Here is a 17184-nt window from a genome sequence, read left to right as displayed (position 1 = left end):
CGTCGGCAGGGAATTTACCCCTTAGGAGAAATTGGGAACTGTGGAGGAAACACACCACTTACCACCATGCGGCTTGGAACAGTTACGGCTCTTCTTTCATGGGCCTTGGTCGCTTCGGCCACTATCCTCGAGAACGGTCAAGTAAGAGAGAATGCATACCCCGGCCAGTTACAACCAGTGACTTTGGACAACTCCTGGAGAGACTATCCGGCGGATGCACCGGAAATCTCTTACAAAGGTCGATGGGATAGTCAGCACATTTCTTGTATGTTCCCCATAGCCTCTTTTCCCCCGTGGCGCCTCTTCCCCATGGCTCCTCTTCCCCGGATTCCCGTTTTAACCTTAATACTAACCTTGGAAAGGGTGGTCGTACGTATCAGTCTCTAGTGGGTATCTTAACACTTTTACTAATTAATTCAGTGCACCGGGGATCAAAGTTGAGTTCTCTGGGGAAAAGGTATGTACATCATTGCCCTTCCGGCCTATGGGGCCCACGTGCTAATATAATTCGAGCTTGCTGTCCATTTTGGCCCAAAAACCGACACAGGTGTTCTAGTAGCTTACCGGTATGCGTGTAAACCTTCCTTACTATGTGTTCATTCTAATTTTTAACAGGGTGGGCTCTCTCGACTGGCAATTCTCTAACATCACCGCCGACTCGACATATCAATTTGTTGGGCCATGGTCAGAGCTCAAAGATGGCGATGAACCCGTCGAGAAAAATGTATTTGAAATGAGAGGTATGTGTTCCATCAGAACCTCAAGTGGCAATCTGCATACTAACTGCATTGTAGTGACAAATTGGGGCATTGGATAAGTCTCTCCTGTCATATCTCTGTTCGTTACTTACCCTCCACACAGTTCAGATCGCCGGTGTAGCTGTCGCAAAAGACGCCGTCATCACTAAACCTCCGACCTTCGGAAAGAAGGTTGAGATCATCGGCGGCTCGTGAGTCCTCATACCTTGCCATCTAGTTTTCCATGCAACTAACCGTTCCTAAGGCTTGCATCTGGCCAATTCGCCACATATGAGACAGTCTCCTCGTGGTCCTTCCTCTTCGCTAACGGCCTGGGCAATGTCGAATATGGCATCACAGTCAGTCCGCGCTTAGATTTCTGAATTCCAGATATACTGACACAGCCTCACAGGCGTATCCCGGAGTGTGTCTCGCGGATGAACAATGTTACAACGGCGGCTCTCGCGGCGTAGTATGTCACCTCCTATCTCTAAGAAAATCTACTATCAACTCACAATACTACTAGGGCTGGTACTGGCACCGCGCCTCCGATCCCGGCTCTCGTGCACATGCAATGTACGACCGTAACCCAGAGAAATGGGACGTGAAAGCAGAGCAACCGGCCGATCTTGTGATAATCCAGATGGGCGGTAACGATCACCGCCACCCCAACGAAATCCCTGGCAGGGATTACTACCATGCCTACGTCGACTTGGTAGAGGATATCCACTCTAACTGGCCTCATGCAATCATCATCCTCATGGTATGTCTTTATCTTTCGTACAGCTTTGAATGGTATTGTTCCTAACTTTCACAGTCCCAATGGGGAACTTTCACCAAAGAAGGCAAGAAGTGGGTCGGTAGCACTTACTACCAGGAAGAGACCAAGGAGGTCAATGAGCATTTCAAGGACCGTGGTTTCGTCTATTACTTCGCCACTGAGGGTCTTCTGCAGCATAACGATATTAACCCCAAGAACCATCTGACGGATGTGGGACACGTCAAGATTGCAAGTCACTTGTTGCAGTGGGTTAAGTTGGTTCTCAGGTGGAACCTTGAGCCCACTGGTGAAGTCCAGTCTGGAACTACTTATTGGAACGATCAACAGGAATACTGATTGTCCGGTCTGGAGACTGAAATTGGGGCTGGATAATTATCTAGCTTTTGTACATTTATTTCTTAGATACTTTGCACAGTGTTGATAAACTAGAACATATATACCGCCTTTTACGACTTTGTACTTGGTAGCATTTTAAGTTTGGTGTCCGAGAAGTAGGAAATGTGTCCGAGTCCCCTTTGAGCAACTGGCTTAACAATATGTATTTCATTTTCTCCCGCCTTTCAACCTTCAGTTGTCCTTTCTTCTCGCCGCCACACTTCAATCTATCAAAATTCTTCCATGCCCTCAGCACGCGTATAAAAGCTCTCTTTTTAAAATACACACCAAAGTCCAACGCCATGAGCAATCAGAGGTTCGACCAAATGTTTGAAGTTAGCCAGGCATTTCAACCAGTGAAGAACTACGGACAGAGTGTGTACTGGGACGGACCCGACTTTCGCCTTCGATATAAACGCTCCTTTGATATCGAGGCGGTCATATTCGCAAATCTTATCACCGCCGAATACAAGTTTCGACAAACATATCAGCAAAAGGAGGTCCTCGAAAAAAATGTCCGGGCGTTACAAAAGATCTTAGGAAACGACGAAGACGAAAAACAACACCAACAATACCAGAAAGATCTAGAGGCCATCAAGCGAGCCCATAGCAAAAACGAGCGAAATCTTTTTACCCAGGAATCTATGCTGCCGCCAGGGCCCTTGAAACGAGACTATGATGAAATAAGAGAGGATCCAATTTGGTATTTCCGGAAAGAGCTGGTCCAAGACTGCATCGCCAGAGGAGGTTGCTGTGCCCGGGGTTGTGGCTGTTGCGAAAGCCGTGCTACCACTCAATATAAGAGAGGGGTTGGGCACTGCACGGCTGGTTGTGGCTGCTGTCAAGCGAGAGAGGGTTCGAACATACATCTAAAGAGCTGGACAAGATTGCAGATGAGCTTAACTCGATGCTTCTATCAAATAATCCGTCATATGTTATCAAGATGGCAGTGGCTTATTTCGTGAAACCGCCGGCGCGAAAGGTAGAGAAGGAAAGCGCAGAGGAGGAAAAGGTCGGGGAGGAACAGGCACAGAAGAAGAAGAAGAAGAAGAAGAAGAAGAAGAAGAAGAAGAAGAAGGTGCATTGGTGGAATTATATGTTTTAAAACAGGAGATTAAGGGGATCTTGCTTGAACATCCGCTTGCAAAGGGTACAGATTACATTTTTATGCCTTGTTTGAATGTATGTGTTACCTGTTACTGTCCAACTGAAATACCAGAAATATATCAAATTGACTTGAATCGTAGGAAAGCTACCTTTCATACCCGATACCCCCGATAGGATATTAGTATATTAATATATAGGCTCATTTCATAAAGATTGTTATAGCACGATATAGTCAAAGAAGAGGACTAATAAAAGCAAGTGTACATATTAGTGATTGATTCTGCTATATTACCGAATTATACGTCCGGTTTAAGCAGTTTCATACAAAGGTAGGCACTTGGCTATTGTAGGTTTGGCCATATGCCTTGGCCTTGAGCCCTATGAGCGGGCCCGGACATGCTCTAAAAGCCTAAGGTCCACTGTGGAGGGCCTTATCGAGTTTCTAGGCTAGTAATTAAGCTTAAAGTTTGGTCAGACTACCTTATGCATTTATACTTGCTTCCAAAGATGGAGACCCCAGAGGCATTCATATATATACTCATAAACTCTCAGATTCTATCCACGTGCTTGCCATTGATGTCCCGAAAGATATGTTGAATTACATTCGGCACACAAGGTGAACTAAGTACAGTGTTGAATCCCCTAGTCACCTTGTCATAGTAGTGGGCTCTTCCAGTCTTCCCCTCTTGCTTTCTTTCCCTCTTCATAGCTTCCATACTATCCACAATGGAACCATATTGTGCATCATTTTCATGTCTCAATCCACCTGTGGATCCAAACACATGACACTTCTCGCCACTTGGACTGGTCATTCAAACTTTAGGCCATCCGCTTGAGAAATCAAGTTTGTTCCATCCGAAGGTCTTCTGAGAATCAGCATAGCCAACCCTCGTATCAATGTAATGGTAGTAAATAATGGGACCAAGAGTTGGGTCAGTGTAGACACCCCTATATGGCGGTTAGTATTTAATCTGAAGTAGAGGGACTGACGCCACATACTGTCCACCAGGTCCATAGACATAGTCATGGCTTTCAAGGACAACGGTGCCACCCCCATTCCTGCATGAAACATTGTTTGCGTCGACCTGCATCGTTAGCCACGCGTCTTACACATTGCATAAGAAGAGAAAAGGAAAAACATACAAAGTTCCCAGTGGGGGTGGTCGATCGACAAACTTTGATCCTGTACTCTTCCCCTACCCCAGGCATATCCGTATCATAGTGACAGCATTTTCCCCATGAGTAAAAGAGGTAGTAATAGTTGCCATATTTGTATAAGGTAGGGCCTTCAACCGAGTGCTCGCCAGCCGGATCAAACGCAACATTTACCGGAGTTGAAGTCGCCTGGGTAGCATCACCATTCAGTGTGACTTGGAAAAGGTCTTCCCAGAATGATCCAAAGGTCAGGTACTTGTTGGAGCCGTCAATCAGGAGATTGGCATCAATGGCGTTGTATTGGTTTCCCGTTGTAGATGAAACCCCAATAGAGCCCCTGTCAGTCCAAGAACCCTCTGCCATAGTTGGGGAGGTCGCAAGACCAATGGCAGAGATTTGAGTTTGGAAAGTCGATACAGAGTAGTAGACGTGGTAGAGGTCACCTACCTTTGTCACATCGGGGGCCTAAGAGCTGTTAGCGGTCTAGCATAGAGGGAGCGGGAAGACAGATAATGGTGCATTACACCATGGTTTACAGGATGATATCAGGAAACTCGAGGTGGTGTTGCTGAATGGAAGAAAGCAGTACATACCCAAGGGTCATTCTTTCCGGAATTGTCAATCTTGGATCCGCTAGGCAATACAGATCCACGAGATGTCCACGGACCATTGATGGATGAAGAAGAAGCAACAGCAATGTTACCGCCCGTGGAGAACCGATAGTATGTTCCATCAGCGCTCTGAATTAAAGCAGGGTCATGGATGATGCAGGCACCTGAGCAAGCTCCGGGGTTCGCGTATCCGTAAACCGCCACAGCCTGGAACAGGGCGAATGCAAGGGATTTGAGATTCATCATGACTAAAAGTCGAGAGGGGGAGAGACGTGGGTTGAAGAATCCATTTCCCGACGAGATACATGGAACTATATATACGGGAGCCTCAGTGTTCCGCATCCATCTCCGTATGCGAAGTCGAGATGAAGAAACGCCTCCTTTACCCCACCGGAGATCAACATATCGAGCTATTCGAGGAACTCGATCGTCCGATATGTAATGCCCGACACCTGGTTATTAGTGCCAAGACGTACTTTTCTTCAAGACATGTATCACAGACATGTCTTAAAGACGTTTCAAGTACTCTCCACTGGAAACTTCCCAAATGAGAGAGATATCATAATCTAAATGACCGAGAGTTGAGGCATATTAATCCCGTACACTGACTGGGCACACCGGTCCCCCACTCGCCCAGGAGATTTTCCTATTACGGCAAGCGGATAGTTTAGTCGCGGGGAAGGTTGATGATCATCGCCACTTTGAGCAATCAAGTGGAACCATCAGACAATTCCCGGGATCTAGATTCCCTGTTTCATTCACGTCAGGATAGCCCTGTGGTTTTCCTCGCTTATTAGGCTTGATAGATACCTGGATACCTCAGGCATCATGTGGGGACAGAGCCTAAATCCTGACTACCGGTTGACATAGGGGGATCCGACACACCCCGGCAACGATCCATTGGACCTTCTTGAAATGCCTTCTAGAGCTGGAGTTCCTCTATAACTGCAGACAATGCTGAATATCTCAAAGACAATTGCACGATGAAGGCAGAGTACAAGTTGTTCAATAGAGAACAACTACAAAAGTTCGAGAATAATCCTGGAGCCTTCCCGGAGGCCCAAGCCACACCCCTGCATTTCTTCACAAAAATAATGTCACAGGTCTTGTGAAAGTTGGGATTCACGGCCTGAAACCACCGTTAAGAGAAAATGAATGTCTGATGTTTTCACCTTACTAGCTGCAACTCCACCGGAGCGAAAACATTCTGCGGCGTGCTCCGTAGTCCCACCCGACTCCGTGAAACTAAAGGCAATTTTAGTCCCATGGTGCTAGGCCTATTTAAGCAATCCAATGACCTAAATAGATACTAAAACAGATATTGGCATCTCAATACAATATTCTTGTTAAGAGTGGTAGTCCTATGAAGGGTATGAAGGGGTATGGGATAAGATAGACTATGAGAGTGCAAATGTCTCCTGACAAGTATGCATTTATATCAGAATGTATAATTTTCGTCACCCATATCTCCCTCTCCATCCAGGGAAGGGAAGAAATAATGGATGAACTCTTCGCTAATTGGGTCAAAGGGGAAATGTGCCTCACCCCAAGTGTGCTCTTGGGTATTTGGTGTAGTTAAAAACCCAGACGTCAAAGAATCCGTGAGGTCCGAATCATTATTGTAGCTGTCCACGGCATGGCCTTGGGAAAGAGTTGACGATAGACCTTGATTGTGGTAAGGTAAGACGTATGTACCATCGACTCGTTTATCCATCTGTGGACGCGGTGCAAAGGGGTCATCAGTATGCGTATTTAAAGGTGCTGGCATATCACTGAAATCATATCCCATGCTAGACATCAGCCGGCGAACTGCGCTTTCACAAAGTTGCCATGCACGATACGACGCCGTGCAATGCTTGGACATCATGTAGAGCCAGTGGACAGACTTCTTCGCTGACTGTACCAAACTGCTTTGTCGGTCTTTCATATGCACACAGCCGAATGAGAGTTCCAGGATGATTACTGCTGCTGTCTGCATGATATAGTGAAGGAAACACCACCATGGACAAACCTGATATAAATGCGCAGGACTCGGCTCATCGGGCAACAAATCGAGCGTGTGCATGGCCGATTCCAGGGCCATTACCGCCATGTCATGACTAAATCCCCGCTGATCGAGACGTCTCCGTTGTTCTTCGCTCCGATTTGGGTTGTGTCGGCAGAGACATGGCCGACCTAGCATGATCCGTGTGCTGTGATAGTGGAATGCTAGGTTTGTCTTCGCCCAATAGGTTTCTTGGTTTTCGTCTTTTATGGAAGTGAAGCTCAGCCCGGGCGGAAGAGTCAATATCCATTCATCGACAGTTTCCTTCAGTCGTTTGATAGTGCTCTTGATATCTTCCCACGAGATTGTCGCAGAGTATGCTGAATAGACGCGGTTTAGGATTTCGCGATTTAGAGCTATGAGATCACAGAAATATAGGAAATAAAGACTGTGATTGACTGGAAGGCTTTGAAGCCACGAGCGCCCAGCTAGTGCAGTTTCCGTCTGCTGGCGTTCGGGGTGCCGAAGGTGGGGGCTAGTCATGGCCATGTTCACGCGTTTCTCTCTCAAATGAAGGTCATCAAGAAGCTCGGAAGCTGGTGGCTCTGACAAATGATCTTCATCGAAAGGAAGGGGTAGTTGAGCGGTATAGATATTAGTCGAAATAGAAGTTGCCCGACCAGTCATCGAGCCCAGTGTGTGTTCGACCATGTATAGACACCACCAAACTCGGCAGGGTATCTCCTTTGTTATACCTGACATTTTCTGCGAAGTGCTCTTCAGGTTTATGCCAAGAGAGATGGCTGATCGAATTGCCAAAGCCGATATTCTCCACGCCCTGCATTTATTAGATTCATTCTATAACAAAAAGGGCTCAATGAACTTGCCTATTGATCTGGTTTGTACATAGCATGTGAAACGCAACCAACCCCTCTACTTGCACTTGTTCGAGATTCGGATGTTCGAACATGCTATCGCCACCCAAGCTTAGCATTCTAGCTCGCGTTAAGTAGAAGAGATGGTCTTTGATATTCCCCCGCTGTGATTCATTACTGTTATGTAGGTATTCTGTTGCAATGGCGAATATCATGTTCAATATCGCCATCCATTTATTGCCCGCATAAGATGTATCATTGAAGAAATCTCTGTATTGGGTGGAAAACAGAGTCTTGTTGATGATGGGGAAATGTGGATGAACTGCGCGCATATACGTTTCGAAGAGATGATCTGCTAATGGTTGAGGAGGAACCCAATACATTTGTACCGGTCCGGGTGCATCAATGCCCAGGTCATCGATATGATAGTTAACCGCGGATGGGGCGATTTTGTCAGTAGTGTAGTCTTCGGGCTTCGATTTTGGTGATTGATCACGACCGCGCAGTTCTGTCTCTTCCTCCACACGGCCCATCCATGTAACTTCTGAGCTTTTGCCCAGATATCCAGTAGCCCGGGAGCTTTCTGTTGAATTGAGGTCTTCATCAACTCGATCTACCGCTTCCAGTGACCCGATGGAAGAAGGTGAACTGGATCGCCTAGATCTAGTCTGGTCATGAGACTCATTAGGCATTCCATTCGACACCATTCCATTCGACACATAGTCTGAATTGGAGTTGTACTAGTAAATATATTAGTCGAGGGGGGCAACTCCAGGTATCTTTGATATGATGCACTCCTCACCTTCTGGAGTATATCTTTAACGCGTTCAGCCGGCTCACCCTGGATCTGGTTTACTACCTCTTTCAACGCAGTCTCATAATCCTGCAGCTTTTCTTGAAGACTTCGGATATGCCTGGCCGTGGCTTTAGCTTATGGAAAATTGGAATGAATATGGGCACTGGTCATTGCCGGACAAATACTTCATATCCGGCAATGCAGACGATAAGTCCTGGTTGTTCTTACTTTGTTGTTCTTTCACGCGACTTTAGCGGATAGACGCAAGGAATCTTCGCATCTTCGCATTGCCTACAACTTGGAGTCTTGCCGTTACATTTTTGTTTTCGCTGATGGCATGCTTCACATGCCCGCGAGACTCGTTTGTTGGATGGTGGTGCGGCGATGGAGCGTTGCCGAGGAATTGCGACTTTCATGGTAAAGTAGTTCGCTTTGCATATATGTATTTTGATCGTCTCCGAGCTCTAGCAATTCACAAAGAATATGATGTCACGTTCGCTCGGGGCTTTCACCAATGACATCACGAGGGAAATTTTGCCCCCAATTATATTTTAATGAAATATATATAGCAAATAAAAAGGGCAATTGAATTTAAGGGAAAATGGGTGATTTTCAGTAATAATGAAGCACATACCTCAAGGTGATGGGCCTAGCAAAATCTAGAATTAGGTAGTCTTTGTATGTTCCACCCATACAAAAGATACTTAGTCACGTCATAGCATACTATAAATTTCTTTTACATGCTTAGGGATACTATTACGCTCTAAAGAACCTTTCCATACGTCAACTAAAATGTTTTAATGAAAGGTCAAAAAGCGGGGGAAGACAGGAAGCAAACAGTATATGATTTCTATTCACTGTGATTATTGATCCTTCCCAAAATTCGAAGCAATTGAGACGTAAGCTGCCTCACCTCCACCTGTTTATTCCTTTCCGAAGGATTCGCCCCCATATCCTCCTCGATATCATGCAGCATCTCGCCCAACCGCGTAGCAGCATGACGCAAAGTTTCACGCGCCACCATTGTCTTTTCCTGTCTATCTAGCTGCATAACCCCAAAAGATATCGGTACCTCAGTTACAACTACTGCGGGTTTTGTTTCTGAGGTATCTCCGTTGCAACTCGATGAGTGATCTAAACCCCCCGTTAATACACTGAGAAGTGGATCTCGGGCCGAACACATACCAATACCCCCACCATTAGTCTCCTTGCCCCATCCTCCAAGTATGGACTCAACCGCTGCCTCGTATAGCGTGAGCGCTTTTATCGTCGCGTCTATCATTGTTTGCACCATGGGCGCATCCAGGTGTGTATTTGAAGGGCAGCCATGTAATAACTCCCAGTGGTCAACCAAATCTGTTCCGACGGAGAGGACTTCATCTAGCGGGATGCGGTAGGTGTCGGAGGTCGAGAGGTCTGGGAAGCGATTGAGGACTTGGGTTGTCTGACCGAGACAGTTGCAAGGCTGTGGCGGTTGCATATTTGGAGTATTTTGAGTCAGTTGAAAGTTATCCAGTTGTCTGGAAAGTCCATTAACTTTGTAAGTCATGGAGAAAAAGTCCACGCGTAAAAGATATGAGGATGTGAGGATTTGTATCTTGAGGGGAGGTTGCGGGGTTTGGGAGATTTGGGGCTTTGTATTCTCTCCATATTGCCACTACCTTTTAGATCAAGTTCGTCAGACTATGTTTAGACATGTAATTGGAATCGAGATCTTAATTTGGCCTACACAACATGCAGAAAGCAATATCCTGGGGGTGTTTCCCCTTTCGGGGGGAGATCACGACATTAGAATGTTCGGTCATTTTTTAATTCTTCCATCGGATACTAAATGTTTCCAATCCAACCTGTTAATCCTAGAAGGTTTCTTCCAAAACTATTGGCTGGGTATGGACATGTACTTTTTCTGTCCAATGATAGTCAGAGTACCGTTTAGTGTCCACGAATATATTCGACTGTTACATCTAGGACCATGTGTTTCAATTTCAAGAAAATATTAGAGTCTCTTAATATATCACCTTGGGTAAAATCAAAATGAAAATATATATATCGATAGCGCTTACTTGTGCAGTAAACAAAAGCGTTTTAGGTGATTGTCACTTCATTTTATTAGGGATCAACGAACCATACAGTCGATACCAGACTAGCTATATCGAGATAGTACTCTAAAATGTCATGCCGCTAATGCCACTCTTCCTTGTAAGGACTCCACACGGTGGTGAAGGTCTTCGGCGATCTGCGAAGCAGATCTTTGCATAACGCCGGCTTGGGGCCCGACAACCCTTTTCATATCGACCAACGTAACCAAAAGTTTCCGAATTCGACGCCGTAGGATCTGTCTCATTGTTCGTGATTTAGCTTCGTTGCGTACTCCAAATTTTCCCAAAAATAGATCGCAGTTTGCTTCGGGAACGGGACAAGTGATGTTTCGATCGAAGGCACCGCGGATGGAGCGCTCGAAGCGAGCGGCGGACTGTTGAACCGCCAAGTCCCTCGGCCCGCCGGGGGAAGTAGGGTTGGGGCTTATTGGCCATGCGGGTTGAAAAATGCGCTCCCTCTCCCGGGCAGACCTCGCTGCTCGGAGAAAGATATCCTCCAAAAGAGATACAACACATTCTGCAAGCAAGCCCAAAGCCATCAGGCTGGCTGGCCGCGAAGAAAGACATCCCCCGTCTTCGGATATACTGCTGCTACATTTAAATAATTGCTCTTTGAGTAAGCGAGTGTCCCGTTCGGCTGCCAGAAGCACGTCGATTGTTAAAGGTCTCTCCCTTGTACCCCGAGAATGTTCAAGCCAGGCAAGATAACGGAGAATATTCAAGTGACATCTACCCTGACATGGACCATCGGATTCTGACGCTGGTCGAGTAGTGCTTGTAGCTAGACTGTCATTCGGGTTGCTTAGGGTAGCGAGCGAGCCGATTCTGTTGCAACCAACGCTGACAGAGGTATCTCTGCTTTGATCTTCGCATTGTCTCCCATTTTGGGAAGATTGCGCTGGGGAATTTTCAGGGGATGAAGAGTTCGCTGGAACTGAAGATCCCGTAAATAGGTCTGATGAGGATATGGCTGGGTGAGAGACTGAGGATGAAACGAAACTGGCAAAATCCGGGTCACAATATCCAACCATATCCTTAGACGCTTCATCTGCTATTGGATGGTATCTCATGGACAGAAAGTTACCGGCACAATTGGCGCTGTCGGTCGAGTTCTTGATTGGAGGTTCTGGTAATTCCACCAGGCAATTCGGGAGGCCTAGGTGTCGTCCTGTCGCTGTTTCAGATTGTCTTGACAAATGTGAACCCCCTTCAAACGCGTGAGACATGGTTGTCTCAGCGGCCGGGGCAACATTCTGCGATTTCTTTCTTTTCAACCTATTCGGCTTCCTTTTAGACCGAGCAGCGGTGGGTAATTGGTGTGATGAAAATGAAAGTTGACAGTCCATCGATGATTGTATGTCCTCCATGAATGTATTGTGGAAGACATTGCTCGAACTGTCTCTTTGAGATATAACAGGGAAGCCCACAGAACTCGCCAGTTGGTCATCCACGCTACATTCGAATGGAGTATCATTCATAGAACCAGCCGAAGAAAATGAAATAGGGGTATTCGAATCGGGCCACCGGCTTATTAAATCCTCTTCTTCCGCAGCGAGAGATGCCGGCTCTTCTACCTGGGAAGTTTTGGCATCCGAATATCCACTCTGAAATTGAGCACCCCGGGACAAAGTGGCTTGCTTTCTGGGTCTTCCCATGCGACGTTGTGGGCTGTACACACAACAAAGTCCGTGTTTCCCGCACCGGTCACATTTGGGCTTGCTTTGACTGCATTTAATTTTCAAGGATTGACAGGCGTCGCATGATGTGCGAAGTCGCGCATGAGAAGACATGATTGGACCATAACACCAGCATCCGGTTTTGGTTTTTTTCTAACAGTGTCCAGTTTAGAGACCAGCTGGGTAATGGTCATTGACGGATGCCCATATCTCCAGCCCCAACACCCCTGGAGGCAGAGGTGCGATCGAAAATCGCTGACAAATTGGCTCTGGGGGCCGGGGCTGCTTACGTGCAGGATGAGAACATCTTAGAAACCTTGGCCTCCCAGCTAACTATTGTATTGGTGTTAAATCACTGCGAGATTTTCATTCTTATGTTGCTGGTATCAGAAGATAGACTGCGACTCTCACAGATACCTTAGAAAATACCCAGTGACATGTATGACAGCTATAAACTCCTCCGCTAAGAGCCCAATATAGCTCGGTGCGTTTGGTCGAAGTGATGATATTTCGCCAATTTGCTGTCATAATCCCCCATTCTAGTGCATAGTTTGCCGCCATCGCAAATAAAAATCTCAACGGATCATGTCCTCCGCTAGGGATGTACGTATCCATCGGCGACAGCAGTCACGCAGAACCCTGGAGAGTTCACAGGGACAATATCTCATGGTTGCCTCGTTCAGGAAATAACATCTGGAAACAAATAAAGGGCTGATCTGGCATACTTCATGGTTTGTCATGGTAGCTAAGCTGGGTGTATGGTGTGAGTTCGTCCAATCGGGTACTTTTCTCTCCCTATACATGTACCTACTATACCATCGGGTACTTTTCTTCCACTACTTAAAGCTCATTACTTATGTTAACAGTAATCCCTTGCTATTTGCAATTATGTTTTCTTGTGCTCCTGGCTAGTATTGATTCTACATCGCTACATTCACTCAAACACCATGTCGGAGACAAACTCGAATCTTATTGCAGACACCAAAGAGCAAAGCATCGATACGCCCTCCGATTCCCAAGATGAATTGGTACCAATCAAATACCCATCTGGGCCAATTTTGGTCTTAATTGTCATCGCATTGATGTTGAGCATGTTCCTGGTAAGTCCATATTATCCTCGTAGATATTTATACCGAGCTAACCTTTCGACTATAGGTGGCGCTAGATATGGTAAGTACCCGAATCATGATCTTCGAAACACCCTGCTAATTCCAAATCAAGAGTATCATATCCACTGCAATCCCCAAAATTACGGTTCAATTCAAGAGCATGGACGATATCGGCTGGTACGGCAGTGCTTTCTTCTTGACTCTCGCCGCTTTCCAGTCACCCTGGGGTCATGTATACAGGGGCTTCTCCCTGCGTGGCTCTTTTCTGACAGCCATTGGCATGTTCGAAATTGGAAGTTTGGTGTGCGCTTTGGCGCCAAACAGTATTGCGTTGATTGTTGGGCGGGCCATCCAGGGCATGGGAGGAGCCGGTCTCACCGGCGGATGCTACACCATTGCAGCCTTCATTGCGCCCCCAAAGACAGTTCCCATACTCATCGGTTTATTGGGATCCACATTCAGCGTAGCGAGTATTGCTGGACCTCTACTAGGAGGTGTCTTTTCGCAGCATATTACCTGGCGTTGGTGCTTCTATATTAACCTCCCCATCGGTGGCGTAGCTGCCGGAGTCTTGCTTCTCTTCTTCCGCACCCCCGAACAAGCCAAATCTGGAATGGGAAGAACATTGAAAGAAAAGCTAGAACATTTCGACTTTATCGGTCTGGTAGTCTTGCTGGCAGGTTTGATCTGCTTTTTCCTGGCGCTGCAGTGGGGAGGAGTCACGAAACCGTGGAGCGACGGCTCTGTCATCGCTTGTCTTGTTCTCTGGGTTGTCTTGACCGGTGCTTTCCTTGGTATTGAGTGGTGGCAGAAAGACCGTGCGCTGATGGTCCCACGACTATTAGCAAATAGGAATATCGGCGCCTGTTGTGCCTATATCTTTTTGTGAGTCCTGCTCTCTTTGAAGTCAGTCAAGCCTCGAGATCAGCATCTGACAGAGTCAGCCTCAATGCCGCCAATTTCTCCTTGATCTATAACCTTCCAATCTACTTTCAAGCTATCAATGGAGACTCTCCAATGACAAGCGGGATCAAAAACATCCCAACCATCCTCTCAACATGTCAGTTCTCTCGTTATATTTACATTCAGCGGGCGTGTACTAATGAAAAAAGCCATCGCAACTTTCATAGCATCCTCCATTGTCACCAAGGTCGGATACTACCAGCCATTCTTGCTAGCCGGCAGTGTATTAGCCACTATCGGCGCTGGTTTGATCTACACCTTTAGTCTGACATCCGGTCTGGGCCCTATCATCGGATATCAAATTCTTTACGGCACAGGGACTGGACTCGCGGTTCAGATCCCGGTTGTTGTAGCAGGAGCATTGAGCTCAGCAGAGGACCAATCCATAACCATTGCGACTGTTCTATGTACGTTCAACGATATTCCAGATACTATCTGCCAACCCACTGATCATTCACAGTCTTCCAATTCATCTCGGCCGCTTACGGTGTTGGCTCCACGGACTCGATCATGAATAACCTACTTCTGAAAAGTATCCCCAAATACATGAAGGGTGTCAATCCTGAGGATGTCATTGTTGCCGGGTCAAGTGGGCTTGAAGATGTTTTCTCGGGCTCAGCGCTTCTTGGTGCGCGACGCTCGTACCTTGAGGGTCTACATGGCAGTTGGGCCATGGGAATTGCACTCTTTGGTGTGACATTTTTGTGTGCCCTCATTCCAAAGCGTGGAGGCAAGGTCCCGGGACCGGGTGAGGGTGGGAAGGACGACCAGGCTAAATTTGTTCCTATGGTGTAGTCGATTTGAGCGGGCTGGGATTTTCTTACTGTCCTCGGGCGAGACGCTCATGGCCTCATTCTCGGTCTAGCGACACCCCCGTCCTTTGCCTCAATTATAGAGCAAAGCTTCTTCAAGCTTCGTGTGTTATTTAGAGATAGATATACATTACTTTGAATAGAAGGTTACAGGAAAAAGCGAGGATCGGTATGCATAGCACATCTTGGTTTTGCAGTGAAGCAGTTCTAATGTTGTTGAGGATTATCTAGGAGACTATTACATAGTTTCAGCGCCAATGACAACATGGCGGATGGACACGTGACAGTCACATGTCAAATATGTCAGGAATAGGGATCGGCATGGTGTTGAATCGTATAGAAACCAACGACGTGGAATTGGATATTCGGTAACTCAAGGTAATGGAACACTCTGTTACTCTACTTAATTCGGCCCGGGGCGAGGGCGAAACAAACAGGGTCGGTTATCATCCCAACCACGTCGACGCTGAGGCTGAGGCCGAGACGGCGGCCAAGAAGCAGCACAGGAAGGTTCAAAACCGGAAGAACCAAAGAGCACACCGTGAGTCTTTCCCTCAATGCATCACCGCCTGCCAAGCTAATGCGTATTGAAGGACTGCGGATTAGGGAACAAGACCCGGGGACTGCTCAGACGTCGCGCCCGTTCAAAGTCAGGCGCTGGCGCCTAGACGAACTTGATGTTTGTCCCTCCCAGGATGCCTCGACACCATTGAAAAGCGCAACCGCCGCGTACATCTCCCCTCGACAGTCCCACACTCACGTTAGTACATCGATGTCCACACCTGAACGGGCCAAAGTCCTTCGAGGGCCACCACACACCCCGGCCCATGCCCAGACGTCCCTAACCGCCCCGTCCATCATCTTCCCTCTATCAACCGATCATCTCCTCCACCTTATCCAGTATACTGTCTTCCGTGCGTTTGTCTCCAACAAGCGCACTCTCAATACCCTTCTCACGGGCTGGACCGATAATCCTCCCTCCCCAACCACCTGTCCCATCAGCGGTCCATACCGTGACGACACGAACGTCTACCCCCTGAACCCCAATATCCCTTTCTCCCTCGCCCCGACCCGCCTCCAACAAACCCGCTTGCACTCCATTTATATCAATCTCTTCCCCTTCCCCCGCGTCCGTGACAATCTTATAAGACGCGAAGGAAACTTCGACCACTGGGAGCTGCTACAAGACCTGATTGGTGAGCTCATGAGTGTCACGCCAGCTCAAAAGCGACAAGGTGTGCCCCTCACCATTACTGTCTCCGATCCCAAACCCATGCGGACCCCGCCCTCCACAGCAGGACGTGACGAGGATGAGGTCACTGCGGGGCGCAAGGGACTTATTGTTTGGGGCGAACCATACGACATGCAGAACTGGGAAGCCACCCCTGGCTTTCTTGCGAAGTGGTCGTGGGCTGTGGAAGGATGCGACGAATTAGTTGAATATAGTAACCGCTGGAGGCGGATGAGAGGAGAGGAACCTATTCGTCTCCCTGAATCGAAAGGGTAGCTGAATATGTCTTAAAGCAAGTGAAGGATGGCCGGCTAATGGGCAATAGGAACCATCCTTAGAGTGCCGATGGTCATAGATTACACCTTGATTTCAGATCACAGGCGAACGGTCATGACCCAATGCACACAAAACCTCATAGCTGAGAACGTTGCACCCAGCATCGTCGCTACTGGGACTTCCGCCTCACATAGTGCTAACAAAAAAAGGATGGCTCCCAGGTAGAGTCATGATGTGGGCAGTGTGATTGGTGGGGCATAAAACTTATATGCCACTGTGCTCCGTACCTATAAAATACGCATCAACATGTGCTATGTGTCCGGGGGAAGCGCTCTTCTTTATCCCGGACTCGCACTTAACACAGCAGACTTTCGAGAGAACCTCGATATCGGTGCAATCGTTGAGCGGCAATTTGAGCAAGAGCTTGAGCAGGACCTCAGGGCAAATACAGTTTCCCTAATATCCAGGGGTCTCCTGAGCCTACCAGTTACCGGACATGAAGTGAACGCACTATAAATAAAAAGAGCATCATGAATTAAATGGTTTCTTGATTCGTATGGTGATATCCAAAGCAAATCACGAGTTCAACTGCATGCT

At 47.3% G+C, this 17184-nt stretch overlaps 6 protein-coding genes across 6 annotated transcripts; 4 read left to right on the top strand and 2 right to left on the bottom strand.

The window, feature by feature from the left end:
* Nucleotides 1-66: 66 nt before the first annotated feature.
* On the top strand, nt 67-1854 carry PGRI_077740 (SGNH/GDSL hydrolase family protein; the record flags this gene model as incomplete). Its single annotated transcript, XM_040795488.1, has 10 exons — nt 67-265; nt 363-369; nt 421-457; nt 514-566; nt 616-740; nt 862-949; nt 1003-1096; nt 1150-1209; nt 1264-1500; nt 1555-1854. The coding sequence occupies 10 exons, from the start codon at nt 67-69 to the stop codon at nt 1852-1854; spliced, it is 1200 nt and encodes a 399-aa protein (XP_040653165.1).
* A 341-nt stretch (nt 1855-2195) lies between these two features.
* Nucleotides 2196-2998, top strand: PGRI_077730 (uncharacterized protein; the record flags this gene model as incomplete). The annotated part of the gene is made up of 2 exons (XM_040795487.1): nt 2196-2596; nt 2740-2998. 2 exons carry the CDS (start codon nt 2196-2198, stop codon nt 2996-2998), a joined length of 660 nt encoding a protein of 219 aa, XP_040653164.1.
* An 814-nt stretch (nt 2999-3812) lies between these two features.
* PGRI_077720 (Glycoside hydrolase, family 43) lies at nt 3813-5012 on the bottom strand (the record flags this gene model as incomplete). Its single annotated transcript, XM_040795486.1, has 4 exons — nt 3813-3948; nt 4000-4085; nt 4144-4620; nt 4749-5012. 4 exons carry the CDS (start codon nt 5010-5012, stop codon nt 3813-3815), a joined length of 963 nt encoding a protein of 320 aa, XP_040653163.1.
* A 1192-nt stretch (nt 5013-6204) lies between these two features.
* PGRI_077710 (fungal specific transcription factor domain-containing protein) lies at nt 6205-9901 on the bottom strand (the record flags this gene model as incomplete). The annotated part of the gene is made up of 7 exons (XM_040795485.1): nt 6205-7588; nt 7680-8365; nt 8428-8539; nt 8685-8830; nt 9056-9070; nt 9335-9555; nt 9607-9901. 7 exons carry the CDS (start codon nt 9899-9901, stop codon nt 6205-6207), a joined length of 2859 nt encoding a protein of 952 aa, XP_040653162.1.
* Nucleotides 9902-13143: 3242 nt separating this feature from the next.
* On the top strand, nt 13144-15063 carry PGRI_077700 (MDR family MFS transporter; the record flags this gene model as incomplete). Its single annotated transcript, XM_040795484.1, has 6 exons — nt 13144-13296; nt 13352-13366; nt 13418-14190; nt 14250-14365; nt 14418-14675; nt 14729-15063. The coding sequence occupies 6 exons, from the start codon at nt 13144-13146 to the stop codon at nt 15061-15063; spliced, it is 1650 nt and encodes a 549-aa protein (XP_040653161.1).
* Nucleotides 15064-15461: 398 nt separating this feature from the next.
* On the top strand, nt 15462-16587 carry PGRI_077690 (uncharacterized protein; the record flags this gene model as incomplete). The annotated part of the gene is made up of 2 exons (XM_040795483.1): nt 15462-15621; nt 15674-16587. 2 exons carry the CDS (start codon nt 15462-15464, stop codon nt 16585-16587), a joined length of 1074 nt encoding a protein of 357 aa, XP_040653160.1.
* Nucleotides 16588-17184: the final 597 nt, after the last annotated feature.

The sequence above is a fragment of the Penicillium griseofulvum genome (genome assembly GCF_001561935.1).
Source record: "Penicillium griseofulvum strain PG3 chromosome Unknown contig_6, whole genome shotgun sequence".
NCBI lineage: Eukaryota > Fungi > Ascomycota > Eurotiomycetes > Eurotiales > Aspergillaceae > Penicillium > Penicillium griseofulvum.
Note: the sequence above shows the minus strand (reverse complement) of the source record. Positions and strands in the feature narration are given on the sequence as shown.